This window comes from Gossypium hirsutum, chromosome D05 (genome assembly GCF_007990345.1).
Source record: "Gossypium hirsutum isolate 1008001.06 chromosome D05, Gossypium_hirsutum_v2.1, whole genome shotgun sequence".
NCBI classification, from domain to species: Eukaryota; Viridiplantae; Streptophyta; class Magnoliopsida; order Malvales; family Malvaceae; genus Gossypium; species Gossypium hirsutum.
Window position 1 is genome coordinate 54158935 of NC_053441.1, and position 26860 is coordinate 54185794.

General features: G+C 35.0%; 2 protein-coding genes and 1 pseudogene across 3 annotated transcripts; 2 read left to right on the forward strand and 1 right to left on the reverse strand.

Moving 5' to 3' along the window:
* The first annotated feature begins 213 nt into the window (after positions 1-213).
* LOC107904000 (cytochrome P450 71D10) lies at positions 214-5073 on the forward strand. Of its 2 annotated transcripts, XM_016830241.2 has the most exons (3): positions 214-837; positions 2845-3680; positions 3773-5073. In XM_016830241.2, the coding sequence occupies exons 2-3, from the start codon at positions 3003-3005 to the stop codon at positions 4397-4399; spliced, it is 1305 nt and encodes a 434-aa protein (XP_016685730.2). In that variant the 5' UTR covers positions 214-837; positions 2845-3002; the 3' UTR covers positions 4400-5073. The 2 variants fall into 2 exon arrangements, with proteins under 2 accessions (XP_016685730.2, XP_016685729.2); XM_016830240.2 differs by lacking the exon at positions 214-837 and having other exon boundaries at positions 2755-3680.
* A 5193-nt stretch (positions 5074-10266) lies between these two features.
* Positions 10267-10845, reverse strand: LOC121217206 (uncharacterized). Its single transcript, XM_041092734.1, has 2 exons — positions 10584-10845; positions 10267-10503 (listed from the first exon to the last, which is right to left on the reverse strand). The coding sequence occupies exons 1-2, from the start codon at positions 10806-10808 to the stop codon at positions 10267-10269; spliced, it is 462 nt and encodes a 153-aa protein (XP_040948668.1). The 5' UTR covers positions 10809-10845.
* Positions 10846-24680: 13835 nt separating this feature from the next.
* Positions 24681-26590, forward strand: LOC107904001 (cytochrome P450 71D10-like; annotated as a pseudogene).
* The last annotated feature ends 270 nt before the right edge of the window (positions 26591-26860 follow it).

A 26860-nucleotide genomic window follows, 5' to 3' on the forward strand; every position in this document is an offset into this window, starting at 1 on the left:
ACCCCAATTTTTCAATAATAAGATTAGCCTTTATACCACTCACTCTCGGTTCCACCAAACAAACAATATCAGGCCTGTGCTCTGCATTATATTCCTAAAAGACTCGTAAAAACTTCCTGCTAGTGCACCCTTGACAATTCCATGAAAAATTTTTTAAATTTAAAGCCATAATAAAGAAATAAAATAAAATAAGATAAGATATACCAAAACCCCAATAACAAATTATCAAAAAAATATCAAAACATATAAGGACTATAAGAACATCCTTACTGTCTAAGAGCATTTTCTCCCTCTATCTGTGCACCAGATTCAACACTATTTACAACCCCAAGATTAGGAGTTGCAAAGGTGGAAATGCTCTCGGCGAGATGTTCCATCAATTCCTTTAAGGGTGTTCGCTGGGCTCCTGAAATTTTGAAGCGAGAATTGCTGCCATGAAAGAGTTTAGACTTTTTTTAGCTTGACCTCTACTTCTGTTTTTAAAAGCTTTACTCGAACCAGAGGAAAGCACCAGAGAAGAATCAAAATTTTTAGGGGAATGAGCATTGTTATTTTCCTTGGTTTGGGAGCTTTTATGAAATACAACCACCGAATGTTGACCAGAATCAAGATTTCCAACATCCAGTGAAACAGCAATAATGTCTCGTCTTGTATCCTCCAAAACTGTCCGATTTTTAGAACTTTCTCCTTCAAGCCTGAAATCCATACCGTCGCCTGGGGTTGTTTACATTTCAACTGCTGTAAAAGACCGACTGTCCCTTCCATCAGCGGCAGAGAAATGCTGGGCTACCAAATCAGGAACAGAAGAGTCTAAAACTCCCTGGGCCTGACCAGCAGGTAAGACCCCAATGCCCAAACTACTAACAGACTTCTCTATATTGTGTAAGTTTTCCTTCAGACTAGAATTGGACTTACTAGGCTCTGAATTTGGCCTGCCATTCACTTTAAAAATAGGGCCACCATTCTCCATCAAACCCACCTCCTTTAAATTACTATTATTAATACTGTTTTTTCTCCACTCTAATCGACCATTAAAGAAAGTAGCAGATTCTTTCCCCTTAGAATTGCCATGTGAAATTTCTTTTCCTTTATAACGCCTGGAATCCAGTAAAAAACCTTCAACATCCTCTTTGTGCGAATCTTTATTATTAAGGACTCTAAATCGGGATCCTTCTTTTTCAATCTGTTGGATATTAAAGGAATTCTTCATGTTTTCTCTAATTTTCTGCCTTGATTTCTTTTCAACGATCATCCATGGTCCGAAATTCCCGTATTCCTTCTCCACGCCAACCTTGATCGTGTTTTGAATCTCCGATGACATTTCCGACGGGGCATTCTCCATTTCACTAGGGCTTTCAGAAATTTTAAAAGGACAAGAATTCTCCACATGTCCATATCTCCCATAGTGAAAACAAATTGTAGATAAAGATTCATATTCAACATTTTGCTTTTGACCGTTGATCAAAATATGGGATACCAACGGCTTTTCCAGGTCAACATAAACAACCAATCTAGCAAATTGTCCCCTAGTCCTACTATCCGTGTTCATGTCCAATTTAACCACTTTTCCAACTGTTTCCCCTATTTCAGTGATGATCTTATGATTGTATAAGTAACCAGGTAAACCAGGAAATCTAATCCATGCCATCACAACACTAGGGTAAGCTTGTGTGGGATCAAAGGCTAACGTCCAAGGTTGAACCGTCAAATATTGACCAAAGATGATCCAAGGACCTTTAGAAAGAGCATTTTCACAGTCCAACTTATTCTGGAATTTAACCAAGAAATATCCATTTTCTATATCCATCATATGTAAAGCCGCTGAAGGTCTCCACAGATTTTACAGTTTATTCTGCAAAATCGAAAAACCAATGTTACGACCAAGAAGCTTTAAAATCACTGTGTTCTCCATACCTTAAATAAGAAATTTATGAATCCTATCCGAGAAAGAAATGGAGGGTACGCCATTCACAAAAGATTTTTGAATATCCTATTCCAAAATATCTAGATCATCTTTTCCTTCCAAAACATTGAAAGTATCCTTTGACGATTGGCCGACAAGCATTTCCTTCCACGAGATAGGTTTTTCGAGGGACGAATCGATCATCATATTATTATTTGTATCAACATCTCCGCCTCTATAACGAACTTTCTTAGGGATCAACTCCTCATAAATGGATTTTTCAAAGTCAGAGTTTTCATAGAGAGAACTCATCGGTATCCTTCAAAAAGAATTTTTATTTTGGATGTATTTAAACACACAAATTATGTGTTTGGAAACCAACATAATAAATGGATTTGAGAGTTGGATCTTATAAATTTGTAGTAACTTTAGATAATCGGCTTTTTTCTTGTAGAAAACTATTCTTTTTACAGTATTAAGAAATATGCATAATTTAATTCAAAAACCTTCCCCAAAATGAAATCTAACCACACAGTTTTTGTTTTGTTTTTTTTAGACATTGTCAGATAAAGCCGAAAATATTGAATGGAAATTCAGTTTGACTGTATGTTTTTAAGTGTGATTTATTTATTTTAAAATTTTAAAATTTATTTTAATTTTTAATAATAATTATATATAATAATAGAATACATGACCTTTTTCAAACATGGAAATATCATTTTATTACAAAAAATGTGGAAATAATTTGAAATCATACCTGTAAATGAAAAGACACGTTACCTGTAATTTTAGCCTTATTTCCCCCAAAGAAGAAGAACAAATCAGTTCATTTGATATCTTTCTTTCGAGCTTGTCTTCGTTATGTTACTAACTAACAATGGAGTTGCAGATATCCTTATTCCAGGTCCTCATCACCTTCTTCCTGGTTTTGTTTATGGCAGCAATCACTAGTATAAGGAAATCTAAAGCTAGGAATTTAACTCAAGGGTTGATTCCAGGGCCACGGAAATTACCTTTGATCGGAAATCTGCACCAGCTCGCCGGTCCTGGTCTACCACATCACACCCTACGTGACTTGGCTACGAAATATGGCGCCATCATGCACCTGCAACTCGGTCAAATTTCCACTGTCGTCGTTTCTTCTGCAGAAATGGCTAAAGAGATTATGAAAACCCATGATATTGTCTTTGCTAATAGGCCTGTTCTCGCTTCCGCTAAGATTATAACTTACGGATGCACTGATATTGCCTTTTCACCATATGGAAACTATTGGAGAAATCTGCGAAAAATTTGCACATCGGAGCTTCTGAATGCGACTCGGGTCGCTTCCTTCCAATCCATAAGAGAAGAGGAAGTGCTGAATCTCGTCGAAACCATAAAATCAAATGAAGGATCGGCTGTAAATCTGAGCCACAAAATCTTTTCACTGAGTTATGGCATAACAGCGAGGGCAGCCTTTGGCAAGAAATGCAAAGATCAAGAAGCCTTCATATCAGTTGTTACAGAGGAAACCAAGGTGAATTCTGGTTTCTTTGTTTCCGAATTTTTTCCTTCAATTAAATTCCTGGATACTGTTTTGGGTCTAAAGCATAAAGTCGAAAAGATTCACGGAGAAGCTGACATGATACTTGGGAATATTGTTAACGATCACAAAGAAAGTAGATCAAAAGGCAGAAGTAAAGATGAAAACAAGGAAAATCTGGTTGATGTTCTTTTAAGGATTCAGGAGGATGGTGAATTTCCCTTGACTGACAACAACGTCAAAGCCGTCATCTCAGTGAGTCCATTTTCTTTTATTACATTGACCTGGATTTTTGTAGCTGTTCACAAATTTTAATGACCATGATGTTATTTATTATGTTGTTTTAGGACATTTTCAGTGCCGGAAGTGAGACATCAGCAGGAGCCGTAGAGTGGGCATTGTCGGAAATGATTAAAAACCCAAGAGTTATGACAAAAGCACAAGCAGAGGTAAGGCAGCTATTCCAAGGCAAAGGAAATGTAGATGAAACAGGCATTCATCAACTTAAATATCTCAAGTGTGTTATAAAAGAAACCTTAAGACTGCACCCTGTTATACCTTTATTGATTCCAAGAGAAAGTATGAAGAATTGTGTGGTTAATGGATTTGAAATACCTGCAAAGACCAGAGTCATTGTGAATGCATGGGCAATAGGGAGAGATCCTAATCATTGGGTTGAGCCTGAAAAGTTCGAGCCCGAAAGGTTTGTCAACAGTTCAGTTGATTTCATAGGGACAAATTTCGAGTTCATCCCATTTGGGGCAGGAAGGAGGGTATGTCCAGGCATATTATTTGCTCTGCCAACTGTAGAGCTACCGCTTGCTCAACTGTTGTTCCATTTTGATTGGAAGCTACCAAGGGGAATGAAGCAGGAAGATATAGACATGACTGAGGTGTTTGGTGTATCTGTGAGAAGGAAAAATGATCTTGTCCTAGTTCCAAGTCTTTACCGTGCTTCCACTACTGTTGCCTAGAGGCAGGAACAACCTTAGCTTATGCTGCATTATTCTATTAGGTAGGGATTGAATCTCAAAGTTGTTTGTTTGCTTATATATGTATTGTTATTTAGCCTAATAGCCCACCACTTTATATTTGTATTTATAGCCGACGCTATCAGTGTTCATGCTTCTTGTGCATGGTAAATGTAACTGCAAGGGCCAATTTCGTCCGGCCATCAGACGCGGCGGTCTCTGTTGCCGATGACCGACGGTCACGGCGAAGACCCACCATCCTTATGAAGAAAGTTAAAATAAAAAAAAATAAGAATAGAGCACAAATAATTTTTTTTTCAGATTTTTTAAAACTTAAATAGGGTGTGCGACACGACTCCGTTTTGGTTTGGTCTCAGAAGCCCCAAAAAGACGTCGTTTTGATATAACCCAAAGACTCGACCTGGATCCCCTCAGGATCCGTGTGCTTTTTTAAGGATGGGATAATTTCTGTCTAGGTCCTTCCACTTTTAGGCACTTTTAATGTTGTCTTGAATTTGATTTTTTTTTCTTTTTAAATTCCACCATTTAATTTAATTTTTTTTTATTTTTGGTCCTCTTACCGTTGACCCTTTGGGGAGTGACATGTGTATAGAGGATTAGGATAATTGTCCTTTTAATCCCTACATTTTAATTTATTTTAATTTATACTTTTTTTTTGTTTTTCTTGTCATTTATACTTTCAGTTTCATTTAGTCTCAATTTAGTATTTTATTTATTTAATTCATCCCCTTTATTTTTTTCTTTTTAATTTCCAGCACTTTTAATTTATGACTATTTACATTTTTGCCCCTTTAAATTATGCAATTTTTATTTTCATCCTTGAGTGGTTATATTTTTAAATTTTTGACATTAAATATGGTGTTAATTATGTCATGGTTATAATTACTATTATTACTATTATTAATATCATGTTATTATTATCGTCATTGACTATTTTACCCTCATTACTATTACTACAATCATTTTATTCTTTTATTATAATATTATTTCATTTGTATCTATGTAGCTATTTTATTTTATTGTATATTATGCTTACATGCACTTGTTTATTTTGTACCACGTTCAAATAAGTTAATCGCATGTAGATGTAGCATCGATTTTCGTGCAATGCATAAGTAGTCTTTAAAATCGAGGCAATGTTTTTATCTAGGGGACACGAGAAATTGTGCCCCTAACTCACTAGGTAGACATTTTCCTCGAACCAATGTAATTGAACATCCTTATTAAGATCAAAATTTATAAGGTTTCAATAATAATTAGACGACAAATACTCTTTATTCTCGAGGATTCATGATGTTGTGCCCCTAACTTACGGGACACGGCTCTTATTCTTAGTTGACTCGAAATATAAGAGGTTGCATTTTAAATTCTTCTCAAATTCTCAATTTTCGACACTAAGACATCAAGTAATCAACTAGGTACCAATTTTAGGCATTATGAGGGTGCTAATCTTTCCTCATACGTAATCGACTCCCGAACCTACTTCTTGGATTTTGTAGACCGAAAATCACAATTTTAGTAATTTTACTATTTTATTAAAATGATTAAATTTCGAGATGATCCAATCACAGCTTGATAAAAAACATTGGTGGCGACTCTGTCTTCATTTTAAAATAAAGGTTTCGACAATAACATTATTATTTCTAGATTTGTTTAATGTTGGTAGCAGTATTTGTGTTGTGCTCGTATTTTCCTTTTATATTTGTTATTCTGTGAAAGCAGAAGGAGGGTTGGTGGAGGGAGTTTATTTTTGTGGATCATTGAATAGCAGAAAGAATTTGATGATTTTATTCATTTCAATACATACAGGGGGTTAATTCGTGTTTCCAACAGTTCTACGTTAATCGCTTGGTCTTTCCTCCTCTCCGTTACCACCCTATAGTTTCTTTCCCCTTTTTTGCCTTTAACGTGCTTAAGTCGTGGAATTGAATAAAAGAATTGTAGATCAGAATTGAGTACTGAAATATGAAGTCAGCTGCTAATTTTTTTAAATAGGTTATTATCATATATGTTCCTTTTTTGTATAATGTTTGGGCGCTTTTGAATCCATGTCCTCCTATACTAGTATTAATGCCTAAATCAATCGAATTAAGACTTTTTTATTTTGGGATAATAAGTGATAATATCACAAATTCAAAAATTTTAAATTTAATGTGATTTAAATAATATTTAAATTTGAATATTTTTGTTGAGACAGATTTTAAGTAGTGGCTGGACCAATGTCAACTGATTGGTACTATTTACTTAGAAAACTTGCCATCTTTAAATTAACAAATTTTAACACTATAACTCTTGTGGATACTTTGGATGACTGTTAGTCCATCCTTAATATCTAAATGACAGATAGCAACATATCTTAGAGATTGATTTGAATTTGGATAAACGGAATCAACTTCTCAAGTTTAATGGATCAGATCGAATTAGGTAGAACTTGAAAGCATATACTGAAGATTGAAGACTTATCTTGAGCCATTTTGAAGGTATTACTTATGCATATTATCATGCTAGTTTCAAGGAAAGATTGATTGTAATTGATATGGTACACTAGCATGTCTAAATTACTTATATATTGTTGAGACTTGTATAAGTTGTACGCTAAATTAAGAGCACTTTATTTTGTTCATTTTTCAAGGGGGGAAATTTAGAGGTTAAAATCACTTGTTGTACAATGTGTTAACATAGTGAATATTTTTGCCTTGGTTCTTTTTCTGTGCTTGAAGCAGTTGAAACTAATCTTAATACTGCTTGTTTTTTCCCTACAAATATCAATTTTGGACCCAACAAAGTGAGACCGATTGCGAGTAAAGGAGCTTCCTGATGAGTGAATGTTGGAGTTAACAAAAACATAAAGATGATGGGTGAATGTTAGTGATTTAGCAACATGACTCGACAGAGGTAATTGTGTTAGTTAGCTGACTTGTTATAATTAATTTGAGTTTATTATATTTGATGTAAAAAGAGCTTAAATCAATGTATTGATTTTTATCTATTGTTCAAAGTTCTTCTACTGAGTTCTAAGTTTCATTTTGTGCTTGTATATATATGTTATCTTTGCCTCTTTACATTAATCACACTCAAAATTTATTCTCTTTTCACTATTTTAGTCTTTTCTTTTATCTTTCCGTTGCTTTCACTCAACCAATCACATTCTTAGCGTGATTAGATTGTGGAATTCAATAGAGGCAAAAAGCAAAAGAGTTGTATTAGAATTACTGAAAATATAGAGAGAGTTTGACATTAAAATTCTAATATGAGATCTCTAAGTTTATCAAGTTTAAGTGATATATACTTAAGAACATTAGAAAAACTGTAGGGTTGTATATGCAAATAACCGAAAGAAATTAGAAGCCTTAGCTAAATCATATTTAAGTAACATGCATGTTTTGGATGTATTTTAACACGCAAATTACGTATACATGATTCAAACACCAAAGCATCATTTATATGTTATATAAAATAAGCTTATGCCTTATCTTCAATTTTATATTGCCACAAATCCCATCTTTCCATTCACCACGAATCCCATCATCATGCATGTTTTGGATGTATTTCAACATCTGTTCTATGCTCTCTTGGTGGCTTAGGAAAAAGGGAGATTCAATCCTCTATGATTAAGGTGGGTAGGTGCTGGTAAAACTTCATATGTGCATTTCCACATGAAAATTTTAGCTTTGGAGGCAGCTTGTTTTTCCTTTTCTTATCTGCATGTTGAACATGTTGGGTTAATGTGCTTCTTCCTGTTACCAATTTCATAAACACTTGTTACTGTCAACGCTCCGAATTATGTTATAATATGTTTATTTTTTTTAAATTAAACCAAATTTATATTATAAAATTTTATAAATTTAAATCTTCTATTGTGTAGGAGAGTGCCTCTTATTTTGATCAAACAGTACACCTCGTCCCAGTGAGCAACAAGGCTTCGCCCCGATGACATATCAAGCCACGTCACGACGTGTAGTCCAAATTTTTCGACTTTTTTTCTCCCATTTAAACTTTGTTTTAGTATCCCACTTAAATTTTGATTATACTAGCATTCTTGTAGTCATATATGCTACGAATTTCAACCTATTTAGTTAGTTCAGGTTTTACAACAACAGAAATATTTAGATTAAGAGAATTTTGTTCTTTGTTTCGAAGGATTTTTCTTGCGGAGCTTTGGGTTTTCTTTTAATTCTCTCCATCTTTTATACTCTCCTTTTGCCTATAGTTCTTTATCCTTATTTGAGGAGTTTTTTCACGTTAAATTTTGCGTGTTCAATCTTTTCAATTCTATTTAATTTACTTGTTCGTTGCATACAGAGGTTAATTTTCAATATATTGAAATAAGTGAAAACTAATTTTTTACCCTGTTCATCACACTAGTATTGTATATTTAATTATTTCTTAAAATTTTCATAAATTTTATAACGTTTCACTAAAATTATGGTTATGAAATTAAGACATAATAATATATAAGTTTAATTAAAAACATGATAATTGATATTAGATTGAATTTGAATAAATAATATTTTAAAATATAATTTTATATATAATTTCTAACTTAATTTTAATGGTTAATTATTGAATGTAGATTGTGATTACTGATGAATTTATTGCAACACTATTTATATTTTTAAATATCTATTTCAATCTTAATAGTGTATTTAACTGCTGCAATTAAAACTCATTCTGCCTATCCAACCGCAATTCTATGCCCATATGCAACTTTAATTGCATTAATTAATGAAATTTAATTATAATAAAACCCATTCTGCAATTTTATGCCTATATGCAACAATTTTTACAACAAAATAGGCCAACGATGACATTTTTTTTTACTTAGGACGACGTAAAAAAAGTTGGCATAGATTATCTCGACAATTCTCCCGACGATTCTAAAAACATCGTTGTTAGCACTATTGGTACAGGTACCGCAACGCTTTGGAAAAAGCGTTGGCATAATTTAACATAGGTCGACCTTTATTGAAAGGTCGGCAAAGATCTAATCAAGGCCGACTTTTAAAAAAGATTGGGATAGGAGGAAATAGGTGACCCAAAAAAGGTCAGAATAAAGCATTCATATACCTACTTTTAAAGAGTTGGGATAGACCACTCTATGCCAACCTTAAAAAGGTTGGGATTGACTCATCTAAGGCAACTTTAAACAGGTTGGGATAGGCCTTACCTGGGCCAACACCTTACATAGTTGGTTGAGGTCCCATGTTTTTTACGACTTTTTTTCCCGACTTTTGAATAGCCTATTTTGGTGAAATATAAGCAAATTTGTATGTGTTGAGTTTGAATAAGTTTGAGACGATATTAATTGAATAGTTAACTAACATAAATTAATCATATTAATACAAAATTACCACTGAATAATGAACTTAGTAGTTTATGTACAAAATCCTAATAGAAGCAGCCAACACGTTGACAACATGGTATTAGTTTGTTGTCCATTAGATCACTTGGTAATTACATTCAGTAAATGTGTTGCCAACATGTTGTCTACCTGTTTCCAATGACATCAAAAAATTCTGGGACAATTGCATTCATCAACTACTATAACATATATATATACATACATAATATGTAGCAGCCCTCGTTCATCATCATCCGAACTAAATGCCTCATCATCAGGCCTTCTAGTTTAAAATTCAACTACGTTAACAAGTGCAAAAATAACATAATATCAAGTTTAAAAATGATATCGTTCCCCCCTATATGGACCTAGAAAACCTGCCATTTAAGGATATCCTGAATCCACAAGATAATATTTTCCTACAAAAAAGTAAAATTTAATATCAAGTTTAAAAATAAATTAAAAATTTTAATATTTTTTATGTAAAAAGTAATTAAAAAATTAAAGTTCAACCTGGTGGAGAGTGTGGAAACTTCAACTCTTGCTTTCTAAGTGCTTGCAAAAAAATTCTACTATCATGTGTTGTTCCTTCCCAACCAAGAAATGCAAAAATAAAGCACATGTTGAAATCACAAACTGCCATAATATTTTGAGTTGGTTCCCATTTCCTTCCGATATAAGGTATTTGGCAAGAAGGCGAAATGCATGCTTTTATGTGTGTTCCATCTATGGCCCCAATACAATCCTTTAAAATAAATACAAGTAATGAGATAAAAGTTAGAAATAATTTATGTTTTAAAAATATAAAGATTGTGTAAATTTTACCTTAAAGTGAGGCCAATATCTTGTATCATGTCGAATATGGTTCGGTACTTCCTCGAATTGACCTTCAATGGGTTTAATCGTGTCTAGTCCTATTCGAGCAAATATATGCAACATATCAGTAAAAATTCGACTAACAGTTTCCCCAGATCGTTGAAATCGCTCTGTTGCATTTGAATTTGATTCTCTATTTCCAAGAATGTACAATGATAATGCTAACTTCTCCATCACCGATACTTTCCCATTCTTTAAGCCATTATTTGTTTGCAAATCATGCAACAAGCTGTGAAATATATTTTTTGGCATCCTACAACTAATCATGCAACGATCATCGTGCCCATTTAATACTTCGTCCACCCACATTTGACCTGTATAATTTAAATCCATACGCGGTTGCGTAGTGAAATAAGTTTCATGGTGTACCAATACACTGCTTAACACATATTCTTCTACTTCATGATAATTGGTGTGCTCAACTTGGGTAACAATTGTGGCTATTCTTCGTTGAGCTTCTTCACTTAATTCAGAGGTATCATAATTGTTGTGCTCAACTTGGGTAACCTTTGATTGCCTTGTGTTACTTTTCATGCCAATTTATTTGTGTTTTCCTCATGGATTTCTTATAATTTTAATGCCTTTTGCATTGTATTTACATTTTCTTTTCTGAAATGGAAATGTTTTTTGTATTTAGTCAAATATTTATTATTTGCTTTCTTCATTTTGATCAAACTTTCACAGTTTTGGTTGGTTTCTTGTTTGTTTCAACATGATTGAATTGAAGTTATTTGTAAATGGAGAATATTTTTACATCTGATATTTATTAGATTAAGATGGATGTTGGTAACTGCTTTGATTACTCACCCCTTTTAGTGTTTGCTTGTGAGATCGTATGGTTGGTTGTAGCCTCAAAATGTGGAAACTTCCTCTATATCCATGTTTCTCTATTACCTTCTATTCTATATTTGACATGATTGAAGCTTTTCTTTTCTTGACTGCCATTTTTTGTATTTGTTATAGAATTTGTTGACACCATTTTTTTGATTGAAAAACGGGGTCGACTTGGATTTTGAAAATAAAACGAAATTAGGAGTCGCCACCAATCTTTTTTGATGAGGTGTGATCGGGTCACCTCGTAAAATGGTTGTTTTTGATAAACAATTTGATTTTATTAAAACAACGAGTTTGGTCTACGAAATCCAAAAACAGGTTCGGGAGTCGGTTACGCACGAGGAAGGGTTAGCACCCTCGATACGCCCAAAATTGGTACCTAGTTGATTTCTTAATGTCTTGGTGTCGAAAATTAAAAACTCAAAAAGAATTTAAAATACGATCTCTCCTTATATTGTTATTTTAAAATTACTCAAATAAATCAAAATGGAAAATGCTTCCTTATCTCGAAGTAACAAGATGTCACGTCCAGTAAGTTAGGATACAACACATCGTATTTTCGAGAGTAAGCTTGCCTTTATTTTTTGTTTAAACCTCATTTATTTTAATTTCAAAAGGATGTTCGGTTATTTAGGATCAACGCGAGAAGAATCGAAGCTCAGTAAGTTAGGGCACGATTTTCTCGAATTTTCTAAATACGAAATATTGCCTTATTTTGAAAGTTTAAAAAGGATATTTGGCTATTTGGTCGAACGAGAAATCGAAACCCAGCACGTTAGGGCACGTTTTCTCGAATTTTCCAAACGCGAAATATTGCCTTAATTAAAAAAAATTTCTTTTTGATGTATGGTGTTAATATGCATAGCAAAACAATAATGAATATGATGGCATAAAAACAACACGAGTAATAGCAACGGAAATAAGATTATTAAATATAAATAATAATGAAAATGAAGATAAATAAATAAATAACGAATAGATGTAAAGAACGTATATACATGAATGTACACAAAATTATGAAAATATGAAAAATCTATGTACGTATACGTATTGTGAGATTATTAAATATAAAAATATATGTAAATATGTATACATGTATAGGTATATGAATTAAAATATGTAAATAGATAAGTATATATATATGCATGTAGAAAATATGAAATATAAAAAATATATTTAAAATAAATAGAGAATATGTACGTGTATATATATAAAAATTATAAGATATAGTAAGAAATGTATATGAGTATATATATACATATATATATATATTAGAGAAAAATGTGTACGTGTATATATTTATGAAAATGAAAATATGTATATAAATATATAGGTATGTACATAAGTTGTAAAATATATAAAAATATATAAGTATATATATGTACCGAAATTTTAAATATAAATATAAATAAATAGATAACAATAATAATAGTAATGTAATATAATAGTAATAATAATATTAAAATAACTAATTTAATGATATAATAACTAAAATAACAAATAAGGGATTAAATTGAAAACTAAACTAAAATTTGGGGGCGAATCGCAAACAAATAAAATGATTTGGGGCCGAAATATGAGATATTTAAAGGCTAGGGGACTGAAATGAGACGTGCGCAAAGTACGGAGGACTGATCGGGAAATAAGCCCAAGTCCTGAAGCGTCGCATTTATGCGCGGACTAAATTGGAGCAGACGAAAAAAATATGCGGCCAAAATTAAAAGAATTGAAAGGCTACATGGAACGTGTCGCAGAGCTAGAGGGACCAAAAGCGCAAATAAACCATTAGGGCAAAGTGCGCAGGTCTCCCTTTAAACGGCGCCGTTTTCATCACTATAAAAGCAAAAATTTTTACTCCCTCTGCCGTTTCACTCTCTTTCAAAGAAAATTGAAAAATAAAAGGGAGGCTTCCCCTTTTCTGTTCGGGTTCCAGGCCCAGCCACCGTCGTGCCTTCCCTTGCCTGGTGGCCGGAGCCATGCAAGGGCGCCTTCAGGCCGCGCGTTGCAGCGCACTCAGAGGTCGAGGCCAAGGAACGGGGGGAAACGAGGGGAAAAAGAAAAGCTTCGGGCCTCTCCTTAAACTCGCGTCTGACGACGGCGAAGAGCCGACGACGACGATGGCTTCAGTGGGCCGATTCAGGTGGTTTTCTTCCCCTTTTCCCTTTTTTCTTTTTATTAATAATAAGGAAGTATTAAAAAAATGAAAAAATAGATAAATAATAAATAAAATAAATCGAAAGAGGAAGCAATTTGTTATTTTATTTCAAGTGTGTTTTTTTTTAATCGGAAGAATAAGTTACAATGGTGAGATTTTCGGTTTTTATAACCGATTACAACTGTTTATTTTCTAATTGTTTATTTCTGCTTGGCTTCTTACAGGTGGTCGTGGCCAACAATGGTGGCAGAGGAGTGCGAGTGGGCATGGCAGACGAGGAGGTGGAGCGGCACACATGCGGCGCTTGGAGGCTAGGGTTTCCTTTGATAGCTGATTTTTTTTTAAGTTTTGTGGGTTAGGGTTTTCCTAATTTTGGGCCAGATTTTGGGCTTGGGATTTTATTTTGGATTTTATTATTTCGGTTATTTTGTTGGTATGGGCCCGGGCAAAAATGGGCTTTTACAGCTGCCCCTCTTTGCTCATTTTCGTGTAACGAGAATAGAGCAAAGACATCAAAAGGGCCAATTTTGCCCGGTCTTGCCGAGTCTTGACTTTTTGGTGCTCATCTTCTTCAAGTAGCCTTATTCCAGCCTGCTACGTCTTGTTGCTTCGATCCACTCTACTGCAACTTCAGATACGCCTTGTAGCTTCAATCTACTCTGCTACGACTCCATGGGGATGAGATTTGTGTTTTTAGTCTGCTCCACTACTATTTAGGGAGATAAGACTGGATGTGATCTGCTCCACTACTACTTAGGGAGATAAGATCTGTGGTTTTGTCTGCTCCGCTACTGCTTAGGGAGATAAGACTTGATGCGATCTGCTCCACTACTGCTTAGGGAGATAAGATCTGTGGTTTCGTCCGCTCCGCTACTGCTTAGGGAGATAAGACTTGATGCGATCTGCTCCACTATTGCTTAGGGAGATAAGATCTGTGGTTTTGTCTGCTCCACTACTGCTTAGGGAGATAAGACTTGATGCGATCTGCTCCACTATTACTTAGAGAGATAAGATCTGTGGTTTTGTCCGCTCCGCTACTGCTTAGGGAGATAAGACTTAATGCGATCTACTCCACTACTGCTTAGAGAGATAAGATCTGTGGTTTTGTCTGCTCCACTACTACTTAGGGAGATAAGACTGGATGCGATCTGCTCCACTACTGCTTAGGGAGATAAGACTGTAATCTTCGATCTATTCCACTGTTTCCCAGGGAAGTAAGATTACTGGCTTCAATGTACTCCACTGTAATCTCAGGGAGGTAAAATCCGCCATATTCGATCTGCTTCTCTGCCAAATATAGGAAGGCAAAATCTGTAATCTTCAATCTATTCCACTGCCAAATACAGGGAGATAGAGTTATCGGCTTCAATGTACTCCACTGTAGTCAGGGAGGTAAAATCTGCCATCATCAATCTGCTTCTTTACCAAATACAGGAAGGCAAGATCTGCAATCTTTAATCTATTCCACTGCCAACCAGGGAGATAGAGTTATCGGCTTCAATGTACTCCACTGTAGTCACAGGGAGGTAAAATCTGTCATCTTCGATCTACTCCACTACTGCTTAGGGAGATAAGATCTGTAATCTTCAATCTATTCCACTGCTGTCTAGGGAGACAGAGTTATCGGCTTCAATGTACTCCACTGTAGTCAGGGAGGTAAAATCTGCCATCTTCGATCTGCTTCTCTGCCAAATACAGGAAGGCAAGATCTGCAATCTTCAATTTATTCCACTGCCAAATACAGGGAGATAGAGTTATCGGCTTCAATGTACTCCACTATAGTCAGGGAGGTAAAATCTGCCATCTTCGATCTGCTTCGCTGCCAAATACAGGAAGGTAAGATCTGCAATCTTCAATCTACTTCCTACCAATATAGGAAGACAGGACCTGCTATCTTCGATCTACTTCACGCCAATACATGAAGACAAGATTTACTTTCTTCGATCCACTCCCTACCAATATAGGGAGACAGGACCTGTTATCTTCGATCTACTTCACGCCAATACATGAAGACAAGATCTGCATCTTGGATCCACTTCCTATCAATATAGGAAGACATGACCAGCCATCTTCGATCTACTTCACGCCAATACATGAAGATAAGATCTTCTTTCTTTGATCTACTTCGCTACCAGTATGGGAAGACAAGATCTGCATCTTCGATCCACTTCCTACCAATATAGGAAGACAGGACCTGCTATTTTCGATCTACTTCACGCCAATACATGAAGACAAGATCTGCTTTCTTTTATGACTTCAATCCATCCCACTGCAACTTCAGGGGTATAGGATCTGTTTCTTTGATCTGTTCTCTGGGGAACATGACCTGTAAAATCCATTTTATGGACCTATTTATGCCTAGTGTTTAGGATGACATGATCAGAATAAATCAAATGCTCCTAACTAGATGTGTATGAATGATTTTTGCATGAATGTAGAATGTCATGAGAATGATCCTTTTTTTAATGTTTGGGTTATCGTTCCTCTTTGTTTGTCAAGGTTCTATCACTGATGTTTTCCTGTTCAGCAAGTATCTTTGACAGAAGATTCAAAGAAATAGTCTCAATTTAGACTATCCTTTCTCAAATGTTTCCAACCCTTAGGTTTGGTTAGTTATAAACAATAGTCATGTTTCAGGTCCTTGTATTATTTAGAAACTTTCAGAGTAATATGCAGAACTTCTTCTGCATGAGTATTGTCAGTCCATTAATCGTTATTTCAATGAAAAATGCTTGAAAAAGATTATCAAAATGGACAAAATGAAATTTTGTTGAGAGCAAAGCTCTAAACAAACAAATCAATCAAGATAGCATTTTTTGCTGAGATACGAGATGAATAAGATGAAAAAGATTATCACAATGGATAAGATGGAAATTTGTTAAGAGTAAAGCTCTAAATAAACAAATTAATCAAGATAGCAAATTTGCTAGAATACAAAATGAGAATACATTAATCAAGGTGGCGTATTTTGTCAAAAATACAAAAAATGAATGAAATGAAAATAGGTGCCCCAGATATCATAGCATGAGTTTCTCTGCCCCAAACATTTTGAAGACCCTTTTGAACTTGATATGTGTCTAGAAGACCTAGAAGACTTTGTTGATGCCCCAAGATGTAGCATCTCTCCTTCTTATTAATTTAGAAAGGGCAAGACTACCGCATGCCCCACCTTTGATCAAAATTTGAACTGCCCATTCCTGGGTTTTCAATTCAAAACCCTTTGGTCTCAAGGCGCCCTTTGCGGGTTTTCACCTTGGCCTCTCCTTTTTCTTTTTTCATTCTTCCTTTCTTTTTTCTTTTTTCTCAAGTGAAGTGTTCATCACGTGAATCAAAATTCTCAAGATTAGGCAGGTTCTTGCCATCCATCTCGGTCAATATCGACGTTTTTCAGATAAGGCCTTCCTCATAAGGTCCTTTCCAATTTGACATACACTTTCCTATGAAGTCCTTTTGCATGGGAAGGATCTTCCTCGATATTAGGTCCCCTCATGGAATTCTCTAGGGCGAACCTTTTTTTGGTGAGCTCGCATCATTTGCTTTTGGTACATTTGACCATGACGGATAGCTTTTAACCTTTTTTCTTCAATTATATCAGACCTGGATCCATTCTGCTTCATCTAACTTCAATTCTGACAAGACTCGAAGGGAAGAAATATCACCTTCGATGGGTAAGACTGTCTCTATTCCATATACCAATGAGAACTGAGTTGCCCCAGTAGAGGTCTTTTCTTTTATTTTTGGTTTTTTTTGCTTTTTATTTTCTAGTTTTTTTTTTTATTTTTGCTCTTTTTTTTCCTCCACTGAACTGTTCATTTTGAGGCGACATGATGTCAATCTTGAATAGACTGCAAACTTCTGATGTCGTGCGGTTGTTCAAATTCAATGCATAGTCTAATATGATCATTTTTGGCATTCCATATTGACATATGATTCTTCAAGAAATTTTCTGATTGTCAGCTTTGTGATATTGGCATATGAAACAACCTTTACCCACTTTATGAAGTAACCAACGACCACAAAGATGAATCGATAACCGCCAGAAGCTTTTGGCGAGATTAGCTCAATGACCTCCATGCCCCCACATAGAGAAAGGTCATGGAAAAGTCATAACATGAATAGATAGAGGCATATGAATTTTGTCCCCATAAATTTGGCACTTATGGCATTTCTTGGTATGACTGACGCAATCCCGTTCCATGGTGGACCAGCAGTACCTAAATCTTATGATTTACTTGGCCATTTCAAAATCAATGCATGTGTTCCTCAGACACACTTATGGACATTTTCTAATAGTTTTTAGCCTCAACAGCATCCACATGTCTTGGTAGCTCAGGCATATCTTGATCATGCGAAAACATCTTTGAATTCTCAAAGTAACTCAATGACGTCCCGCTTTATCTCTGGAGTGATACAGGCTCTGATTTTCACTTTTTTCTCCTCTCCTAAGCTCACAATTTCCCACTGATTTTTTTTGTAAGGTAAGATCTATTTTTCGACTTTCTCTACCATCCTTAACAAATCAGGAGATAAGCTACAGTCTCGATCATCTTCGAAGTTTTGAGGTTCCTCTAGACACATATCTTGCTCAAAAGGAGATTCTGAGTCAATAGCAGTATCGCTCATATCATTGATATTTGGAGACCTATTTTAGGGACGTAGGAAGACTCAAAGAGCTTAATGAATCAAAGGATAATTATCTGTATGGTATGAGTAGGAATGAAATGGGAGGAACAAGAGAATGTTTGCCAAAACAAGACACAAAGATGCATTTCGTTGAAATAAAGAATAGTGGACATGTGCCTTTTTCACAAAAGAATTTTCTATTGCTTCCAGGCTTAGAGCAATAAGAGCGTTCCAAATATTACTCTGAAATGGTTTTAAAAAATTACAAGAATCTCCTCTACAGTCCAGTTGTTTAGAACACCTCTAGGGATGTAGAAACAAATCCCTGATAGGTTTTTTAATTCCTTCTTCAAAGGCACAAACATCTTTACTTTCCAAGCCATCGATATATTCAAAGAATTTCAATTCTATATCATCCATCTGGTTCTGTACTAGAGTTCTAAACTCGACGTACTTTTGGATTTTAGGAAATTTATTATATAAAATGAAATGTAATGTTGATGCATGAATGCGTATTTTTGAAGTTTAGGAAATTTATTATATGCAATGAAATGTAATGTTGATGCATGAATGCGTATTTTTGGATTTTAGGAAATTTATTGCATGCAATGTAATGTTGATGCATGAATGCAAAAAAGAGACGTTGATTCTTGGTTCAATTCTATTAGAACAACTTTACTAGAAAACAAATCTCTTTACATAAAATGGATATATATACGGTTCTGCCCTCATAGGCGGAGACATTCGATCCTCTTCTTCATTTGAGCGTTAAGATAAATCTCACGAACTCTTCAAAAGGGACGTATCTTCTATCTCCTTTTTACTCAATCCGGGCCGTGACTCGTTGCTCACTCAACCTCGTGGTGCTCGTTGGCTTCTCTTTTAAGAAAGTTCAGCGGCTCTCGAATAATCCTTGTCACCTTGAATTCTCGAGCCACGGAGCAATGGTTGTGTAGTTCTCCATTAAACTATCATCCTTCTCTTATCACGTTTTCTTGGACCATATTCGGACAACCGTATTATTATCCACTTTATCAAGAAACCCATTTCCTTATGAAAAGCTCTCTATTTAACAACCGAACGTGAATCAACACCTCTTTTTATGATAAAAATGCAATGCAATCATAACAAAAAGAAAACAGGTTAGTATAAAGCAAAAGCAACCAAGAATAAATAGAACACCTATTTGGGTGAATATTAGGGGTTCGAAGTGGTTCTACCTAGGGTGGGCTCCTAAGGTTCACTACATGAGGTTTGGTTCTAAAGTAAGGGTACCCGAACCAGCAGATTCCTCGATCCTCACCCATTATAGGCTCATGCGGACCGAGTTCGGTTCAGGGGGATACATTTCTTTATGGCCATGCGGAGATGAAAATCTCACAAAGACATAGGTACGGATGTATCCCGGAAGCGATTCACTATCCCATGCGGAGGTGAAAACCTCACGAAGGCGTAGTTTCTCACTCCCACTTAAAAGGTGTGACCAACGGTCATACAATGGAATGTGCAGAAATATACACCTAAACTCTAAACAAAGCAGTAATTATATACAAATAATAAAAGCCAAAATAAAGGCAAATGAAATGTAATAAAAGGACCTTATCTTTAAATCAAGTTTTCAATTTTTTGACACAAAGACAAAAAGTAATCAACTCGTGGCTTGACTTTCTTATTTTACGTCCCCAGCGGAGTCGCCAAGCTGTTGACACCATTTTTTTGATTGAAAAACGGGGTCGACTTGGATTTTGAAAATAAAACGAAATTGGGAGTCGCCACCAATCTTTTTTGATGAGGTGTGATCGGGTCACCTCGTAAAATGGTTGTTTTTGATAAACAATTTGATTTTATTAAAACAACGAGTTTGGTTTACGAAATCCAAAAACAGGTTCGGGAGTCGGTTACGCACGAGGAAGGGTTAGCACCCTCGATACGCCCAAAATTGGTACCTAGTTGATTTCTTAATGTCTTAGTGTCGAAAATTAAAAACTCAAAAAGAATTTAAAATACGATCCCTCCTTATATTGTTATTTTAAAATTACTCAAATAAATCAAAATGGAAAATGCTTCCTTATCTCGAAGTAACAAGATGTCACGTCCAGTAAGTTAGGATACAACACATCGTATTTTCGAGAGTAAGCTTGCCTTTATTTTTTGTTTAAACCTCATTTATTTTAATTTCAAAAGGATGTTCGGTTATTTAGGATCAACGCGAGAAGAATCGAAGCTCAGTAAGTTAGGGCACGATTTTCTCGAATTTTCTAAATACGAAATATTGCCTTATTTTGAAAGTTTAAAAAGGATATTTGGCTATTTGGTCGAACGAAAAATCGAAACCCAGCACGTTAGGGCACGTTTTCTCGAATTTTCCAAACGCGAAATATTTCCTTAATTAAAAAAAATTTCTTTTTGATGTATGGTGTTAATATGCATAGCAAAACAATAATGAATATGATGGCATAAAAACAACACGAGTAATAGCAACGGAAATAAGATTATTAAATATAAATAATAATGAAAATGAAGATAAATAAATAAATAACGAATAGATGTAAAGAACGTATATACATGAATGTACACAAAATTATGAAAATATGAAAAATCTATGTATGTATACGTATTGTGAGATTATTAAATATAAAAATATATGTAAATATGTATACATGTATAGGTATATGAATTAAAATATGTAAATAGATAAGTATATATATATGCATGTAGAAAATCTGAAATATAAAAAATATATTTAAAATAAATAGAGAATATGTACGTGTATATATATATAAAAATTATAAGATATAGTAAGAAATGTATATGAGTATATATATACATATATATATATTAGAGAAAAATGTGTACGTGTATATATTTATGAAAATGAAAATATGTATATAAATATATAGGTATGTACATAAGTTGTAAAATATATAAAAATATATAAGTATATATATGTACTGAAATTTTAAATATAAATATAAATAAATAGATAACAATAATAATAGTAATGTAATATAATAGTAATAATAATATTAAAATAACTAATTTAATGATAAAATAACTAAAATAACAAATAAGGGATTAAATTGAAAACTAAACTAAAATTTGGGGGCGAATCGCAAACAAATAAAATGATTTGGGGCCGAAATATGAGATATTTAAAGGCTAGGGGACTGAAATGAGACGCGCGCAAAGTACGGAGGACTGATCGGGAAATAAGCCCAAGTCCTGAAGCGTCGCATTTATGCGCGGACTAAATTGGAGCAGACGAAAAAAATATGCGGCCAAAATTAAAAGAATTGAAAGGCTACATGGAACGTGTCGCAGAGCTAGAGGGACCAAAAGCGCAAATAAACCATTAGGGCAAAGTGCGCAGGTCTCCCCTTTAAACGGCGCCGTTTTCATCACTATAAAAGCAAAAATTTTTACTCCCTCTGCCGTTTCACTCTCTTTCAAAGAAAATTGAAAAATAAAAGGGAGGCTTCCCCTTTTCTGTTCGGGTTCCAGGCCCAGCCGCCGTCGTGCCTTCCCTTGCCTGGTGGCCGGAGCCATGCAAGGGCGCCTTCAGGCCGCGCGTTGCAGCGCACTCAGAGATCGAGGCCAAGGAACGGGGGGAAACGAGGGGAAAAAAGAAAAGCTTCGGGCCTCTCCTTAAACTCGCGTCTGACGACGGCGAAGAGCCGACAACGACGACGGCTTCAGTGGGCCGATTCAGGTGGTTTTCTTCCCCTTTTCCCTTTTTTCTTTTTAATAATAATAAGGAAGTATTCAAAAAAATGAAAAAATAGATAAATAATGAATAAAATAGATCGAAAGAGGAAGCAATTTGTTATTTTATTTCAAGTGTGTTTGTTTTTTTTAATCGGAAGAATAAGTTACAATGGTGAGATTTTCGGTTTTTATAACCAATTACAACTGTTTATTTTCTATTTTTTTATTTCTGCTTGGCTTCTTGCAGGTGGTCGTGGCCGACAATGGTGGCAGAGGCGTGCGAGTGGGCGTGGCAGACGAGGAGGTGGAGTGGCACACATGCGGCGCTTGGAGGCTAGGGTTTCCTTTGATAGCTGAAATTTTTTTTAAGTTTTGTGGGTTAGGGTTTTCCTAATTTTGGGCCAAATTTTGGGCTTGGGATTTTATTTTGGATTTTATTATTTGGGTTATTTTGTTGGTATGGGCCCGGGCAAAAATGGGCTCTTACAGAATTGATGAATGAAGGAGGGACAAAACTAGGAGAATGTACTCTTTCTACTAAGGTGATATTGTGATTGTAATATATGGCAGCAGTGCCTAAACAGACAAGTATGGCTATAAAGTCTTACAAAAATCAGGCTCCGATGTTGGTTAAGAATTACTTATTAGCTGATCCTTTCACTCCTTATACTTCCATCCTCGGTGGCATTCTTGCTTGCAAAGTGGTATGCTGAATCTTTCCCATTGTAAATATGTTTTAACTTTTTAATTCAGGATCATTGAATCCTATGGCAGGATGTTTCCTTATACCCTTTAATGAATCTTGCAGGAATGAATTTTACATATTTTAAATTAACTCATATATGTTATGATGTTTTTATATAATTCTGTTTACATGTTCCCTCATCCCTCAGGGTTAGAGCAGATGACAAGCCTGAAGAAGGCAATGCAAACTCTGATGTTAAAGCACCAGGTGGAGGCAAAGGACCTACTGAGGCTGTCGATAAGTTATCAGAACATATGAGGAGGTCTTTCAGAATTGAGGCAGTAGGATTGTCGAGTTTGTGGTTTTGCTTTGGATCAGGTGTCTTAGCTCGCTTTGTTGTGGAGTGGGAATCGGGTAAAGAAGGTTGCACAATGCATGTGTCTCCTTATCAACTTTGGCCTCATACCAAGGTTCGGTTTTTTTCTTGTTTTGTTTTTTCCTCTTTCTTTTAAAATAATTTCCTCAATTCTTTTCTCATACTATTTTACCATGATTTTATGTTCCTTAGTATCAGTTGTTAGCCACTTTGTTTCTTCAACATTTCTTTTCTTATGTCATATTAAAAATTTCATGGATTAAGATGCTATGTTGGCTCATTTTGCTGCTTGGCATGGTATCATTTATTTCCTGAATTTTTTAGAATTACTTATGCCATGGTGGTTACTTCTATGCTCGGGTAAAATCTTTTATACCTTTGTTAGCTTTTGTTTTTTTTTTAAAGATTTGAGGATTCTTATCACATATAGGTCAATTTTTTCATCCTTTTTTCTTTTTATGCTTTACTTCATTCTAGTACTTCAGCAAACTCATAGATTTTACATGTTCTATAATTTTTGTTAACATCATTAGAAAATCTGAAATGCATCACTGCAATTGTTAAGGTGTATTCTGTTAATATGTTTTATTATTTCTGTCTCGATGCTTAAGACCTGGTAAGTTGAAGTTATCTCCATTCCTTATTTTCTGGCAGATTTATTAATGGAAATTATAGGTTGTAATGACTTTTTGGAGTCCTTTTACTTGATTTATTTTCCATTCTGTCTTTCTAAAGGACTTAATAATGCAGGTACTTTCAGCTTTTGGATTTGTGCATAAGATTACTACCTTTGAGAAGACAGCTGGATTTCAGGTCAATAAATTAAATCTCCTTCTTCCTAGATTGATTGGTTTGCAATTTTTATCATTTATAGCTTGTTTGTAGTTTTTGATCTGTTTAATTACTTGACTAGTGTTCTTTGTTTATATATAGTCAGGGATGTATCTATTGAATGGGGACTGATGCTATTGAAGTAGGGGAGACTCCATTTGACTCCTATCCTAGTTCCTTTGAGGTACTATTTTCGAGTTCCTTTCACTTTTTTTCTGTTCTAACTTTGAATCTACTGTATAATTTGATCGTTATCGGGAATAATTACATGCATTTGTTTGTGTTTTTTCTTTGCATAAGCAAGTGTTAAAAGCCTTAGAAATTCGGTTTGTGCCCTGCAAGCTTTAAGTTATAATGTTTTTGAGTTTAGATGTTTAGGTAATTTCATTGTGTATGACTTAAAATTATAGCTAGTAATAATATTACTAAATAGTGTGTAAAGCATGCTAAATTATAGGTCCAAAGATCAAAAGATAAAATGTTGCTGCCTATGGGATAAGGTCAGTATATAGGTCCGAAAATTTATTTTTTGCGAATAACCATTTCTATCAGTTTCTATTTGACTGAAAATGATTAAATCGTTTCTAGTTATGTGTTTGATTCGTATTGTTTAAGTCCATACTCAAAGAAATTCGAAGTACGAGGATAGTAGTTGAAAGCTGGGAATGATACAAATCCATATCATGCAAAACAGAGAGTAATTTTCGGAGAAGTTAAAAATTTAAATAAAAATCCATAAACTTTAAAAAATTGAACCAGAAAAGTGAGAGTCCAGCTATCGTTGTCGGCTATTAATTCTTATCTTATTCATAAATAATTATTAAATTGTATTAGTAGCCGAGAAAAGTCAAGTAAAGTTTGAGGTTCATTAAGAAAAGAAAAGAAAAATCACTTCTTTCAATTTCTTTCTTTGGAAACTAGGCTTCTTTAAGCTATTACCAATAATGGAGTTCCAGATACCCTTATTCCAGCTCCTCATCAGCTTCCTCCTGTTTTTGTTTATGGTAATCACAAGTGTAAGGAAATCAAAAGCTAAGAATTTAACTCAAAAGTTGATTCCAGGGCCTTGAAATTACCATTGATAGGAAATCTGCACCAGCTCGCCGCTTCTGGTCTACCCCATCGCACCTTACGTGACTTGGCTACGAAACATGGTGACTTCATGCATCTGCAACTGGGTCAAGTTTCCACCGTGGTCGTTTCTTCTCCAGAAATGGCTAAAGAGATTATGAAAACACATGATATCGTCTTTGCTAATAGGCCTTTTCTCGTTGTGGCCAAGATGACAACTTATGAGTGCACTGATATTGTCTTTGCACCATATGGAACCTATTGGAGAAATCTGCGGAAAATTTGCACATCGGAGCTTCTGAGTGCAGCTCGGGTCGCTTCCTTCCGATCCATAAGAGAAGAGGAAGTGTTGAATCTTGTCGAAACCATAAAATCAAATGAAGGGTTGGCTGTGAATCTGACCGAGAAAGTTTTTTCAATGAGTTATACAATAACAGCGAGGGCAGCCTTTGGCAAGAAATGCAAAGATCAAGAAGCTTTCATATCAGTTGTTGCTGAGGAAAGCAAGGTGAACTCGGGTTTCTTTGTTTCCGAATTTTTTCCTTCACTTAAATTCTTGGATGTTGTTTCTGGTCTAAAGCATAGAGTTGAAAAGATTCATGGAGAAACCGACAGGATAGTTGGGAACATTGTTAATGATCACAAAGAAAGTAGAGCAAAAGGCAGAAGTGAAGATGAAGACCAGGAAGATTTGGTTGATGTTCTTTTAAGGCTTCAGGAGGATGGCGAATTTCCCTTAACTGACAACAACATCAAAGCTGTCCTCTTTGTAAGTCGATTTCCTTTCACTACATTGACTTGGAATTTGGTAGTTGTTCACAAATGTTAATGGCCATAATGTTATTTATTACATTGTTTTAGGATGTTTTCAGTGCCGGAAGTGAGACATCAGCAACAGCAGTAGAATGGGCAATGTCGGATATGATTAAAAACCCAAGAGTTATGACAAAAGCACAAGCAGAGGCAAGGCAGGTGTTTGAAGGCAAAGGAAATGTGGATGAAACAGGCGTTCATCAACTTAAATATCTCAAGTGTGTTATAAAAGAAACCTTAAGACTGCACCCTGTTGTACCTTTATTGATTCCAAGAGAAAGTAGCAAGAATTGTGTGGTTAATGGATTTGAAATACCTGCAAAGACCAGAGTCATTGTGAATGCATGGGCAATCGGGAGAGATCCTAATCATTGGGTTGAGCCTGAAAAGTTTGAGCCTGAAAGGTTTGTCAACAGTTCAGTTGATTTCATAGGGACAAATTTCGAGTTCATCCCATTTGGGGCAGGAAGGAGGATATGTCCAGGCATATTATTCGCCCTGCCAAATGTAGAGCTGCCACTTGCCCAACTGTTGTTCCATTTTGATTGGAAATTGCCGGGGGGAATGAAGCAAGAAGATATGAACATGACTGAGAAGTTCGGCGTATCTATGAAGAGGGAAAATGATCTTGTCCTAGTTCCGAGTCCTTACCATGCTTCCATTACAATTGCCTAGAGGCACACCTTTATGCTGCATACTTCTATGAGCTTGTAATATGGTGTCGTGCTTGTAACTCTTTTTATGTTCACATTGTGTCGTGTGTATATATTTGTCTCTAAGAGCTGGATGTGATTTGGGACTTTATTTTCTGCATCGTTGAACAATTTGATGATTTCAATGTTATTGATTTCAATTTCACACTATTCTTATTTCCAGTACTTGTATGTTAATAGGTTTGTGTTTCCTATAATGTGGTTAAGTCGCGGAATTTAATAAAAAATTTATTATAAAATTGCTAAATTAAAGGCTCACTAACCTATAAAGTTGATAAAAAGAAAATAAGTAGAGATTACATAATCTAATTCAATCCCCTAAATAGGGCCACTTCAAAAATTCGCAATCCATGGCTTCCCCTATATGCCAGTTTAATCAGACTATCGGTCTCTTGATTGTCCTCTCTAAAAATATGTGAA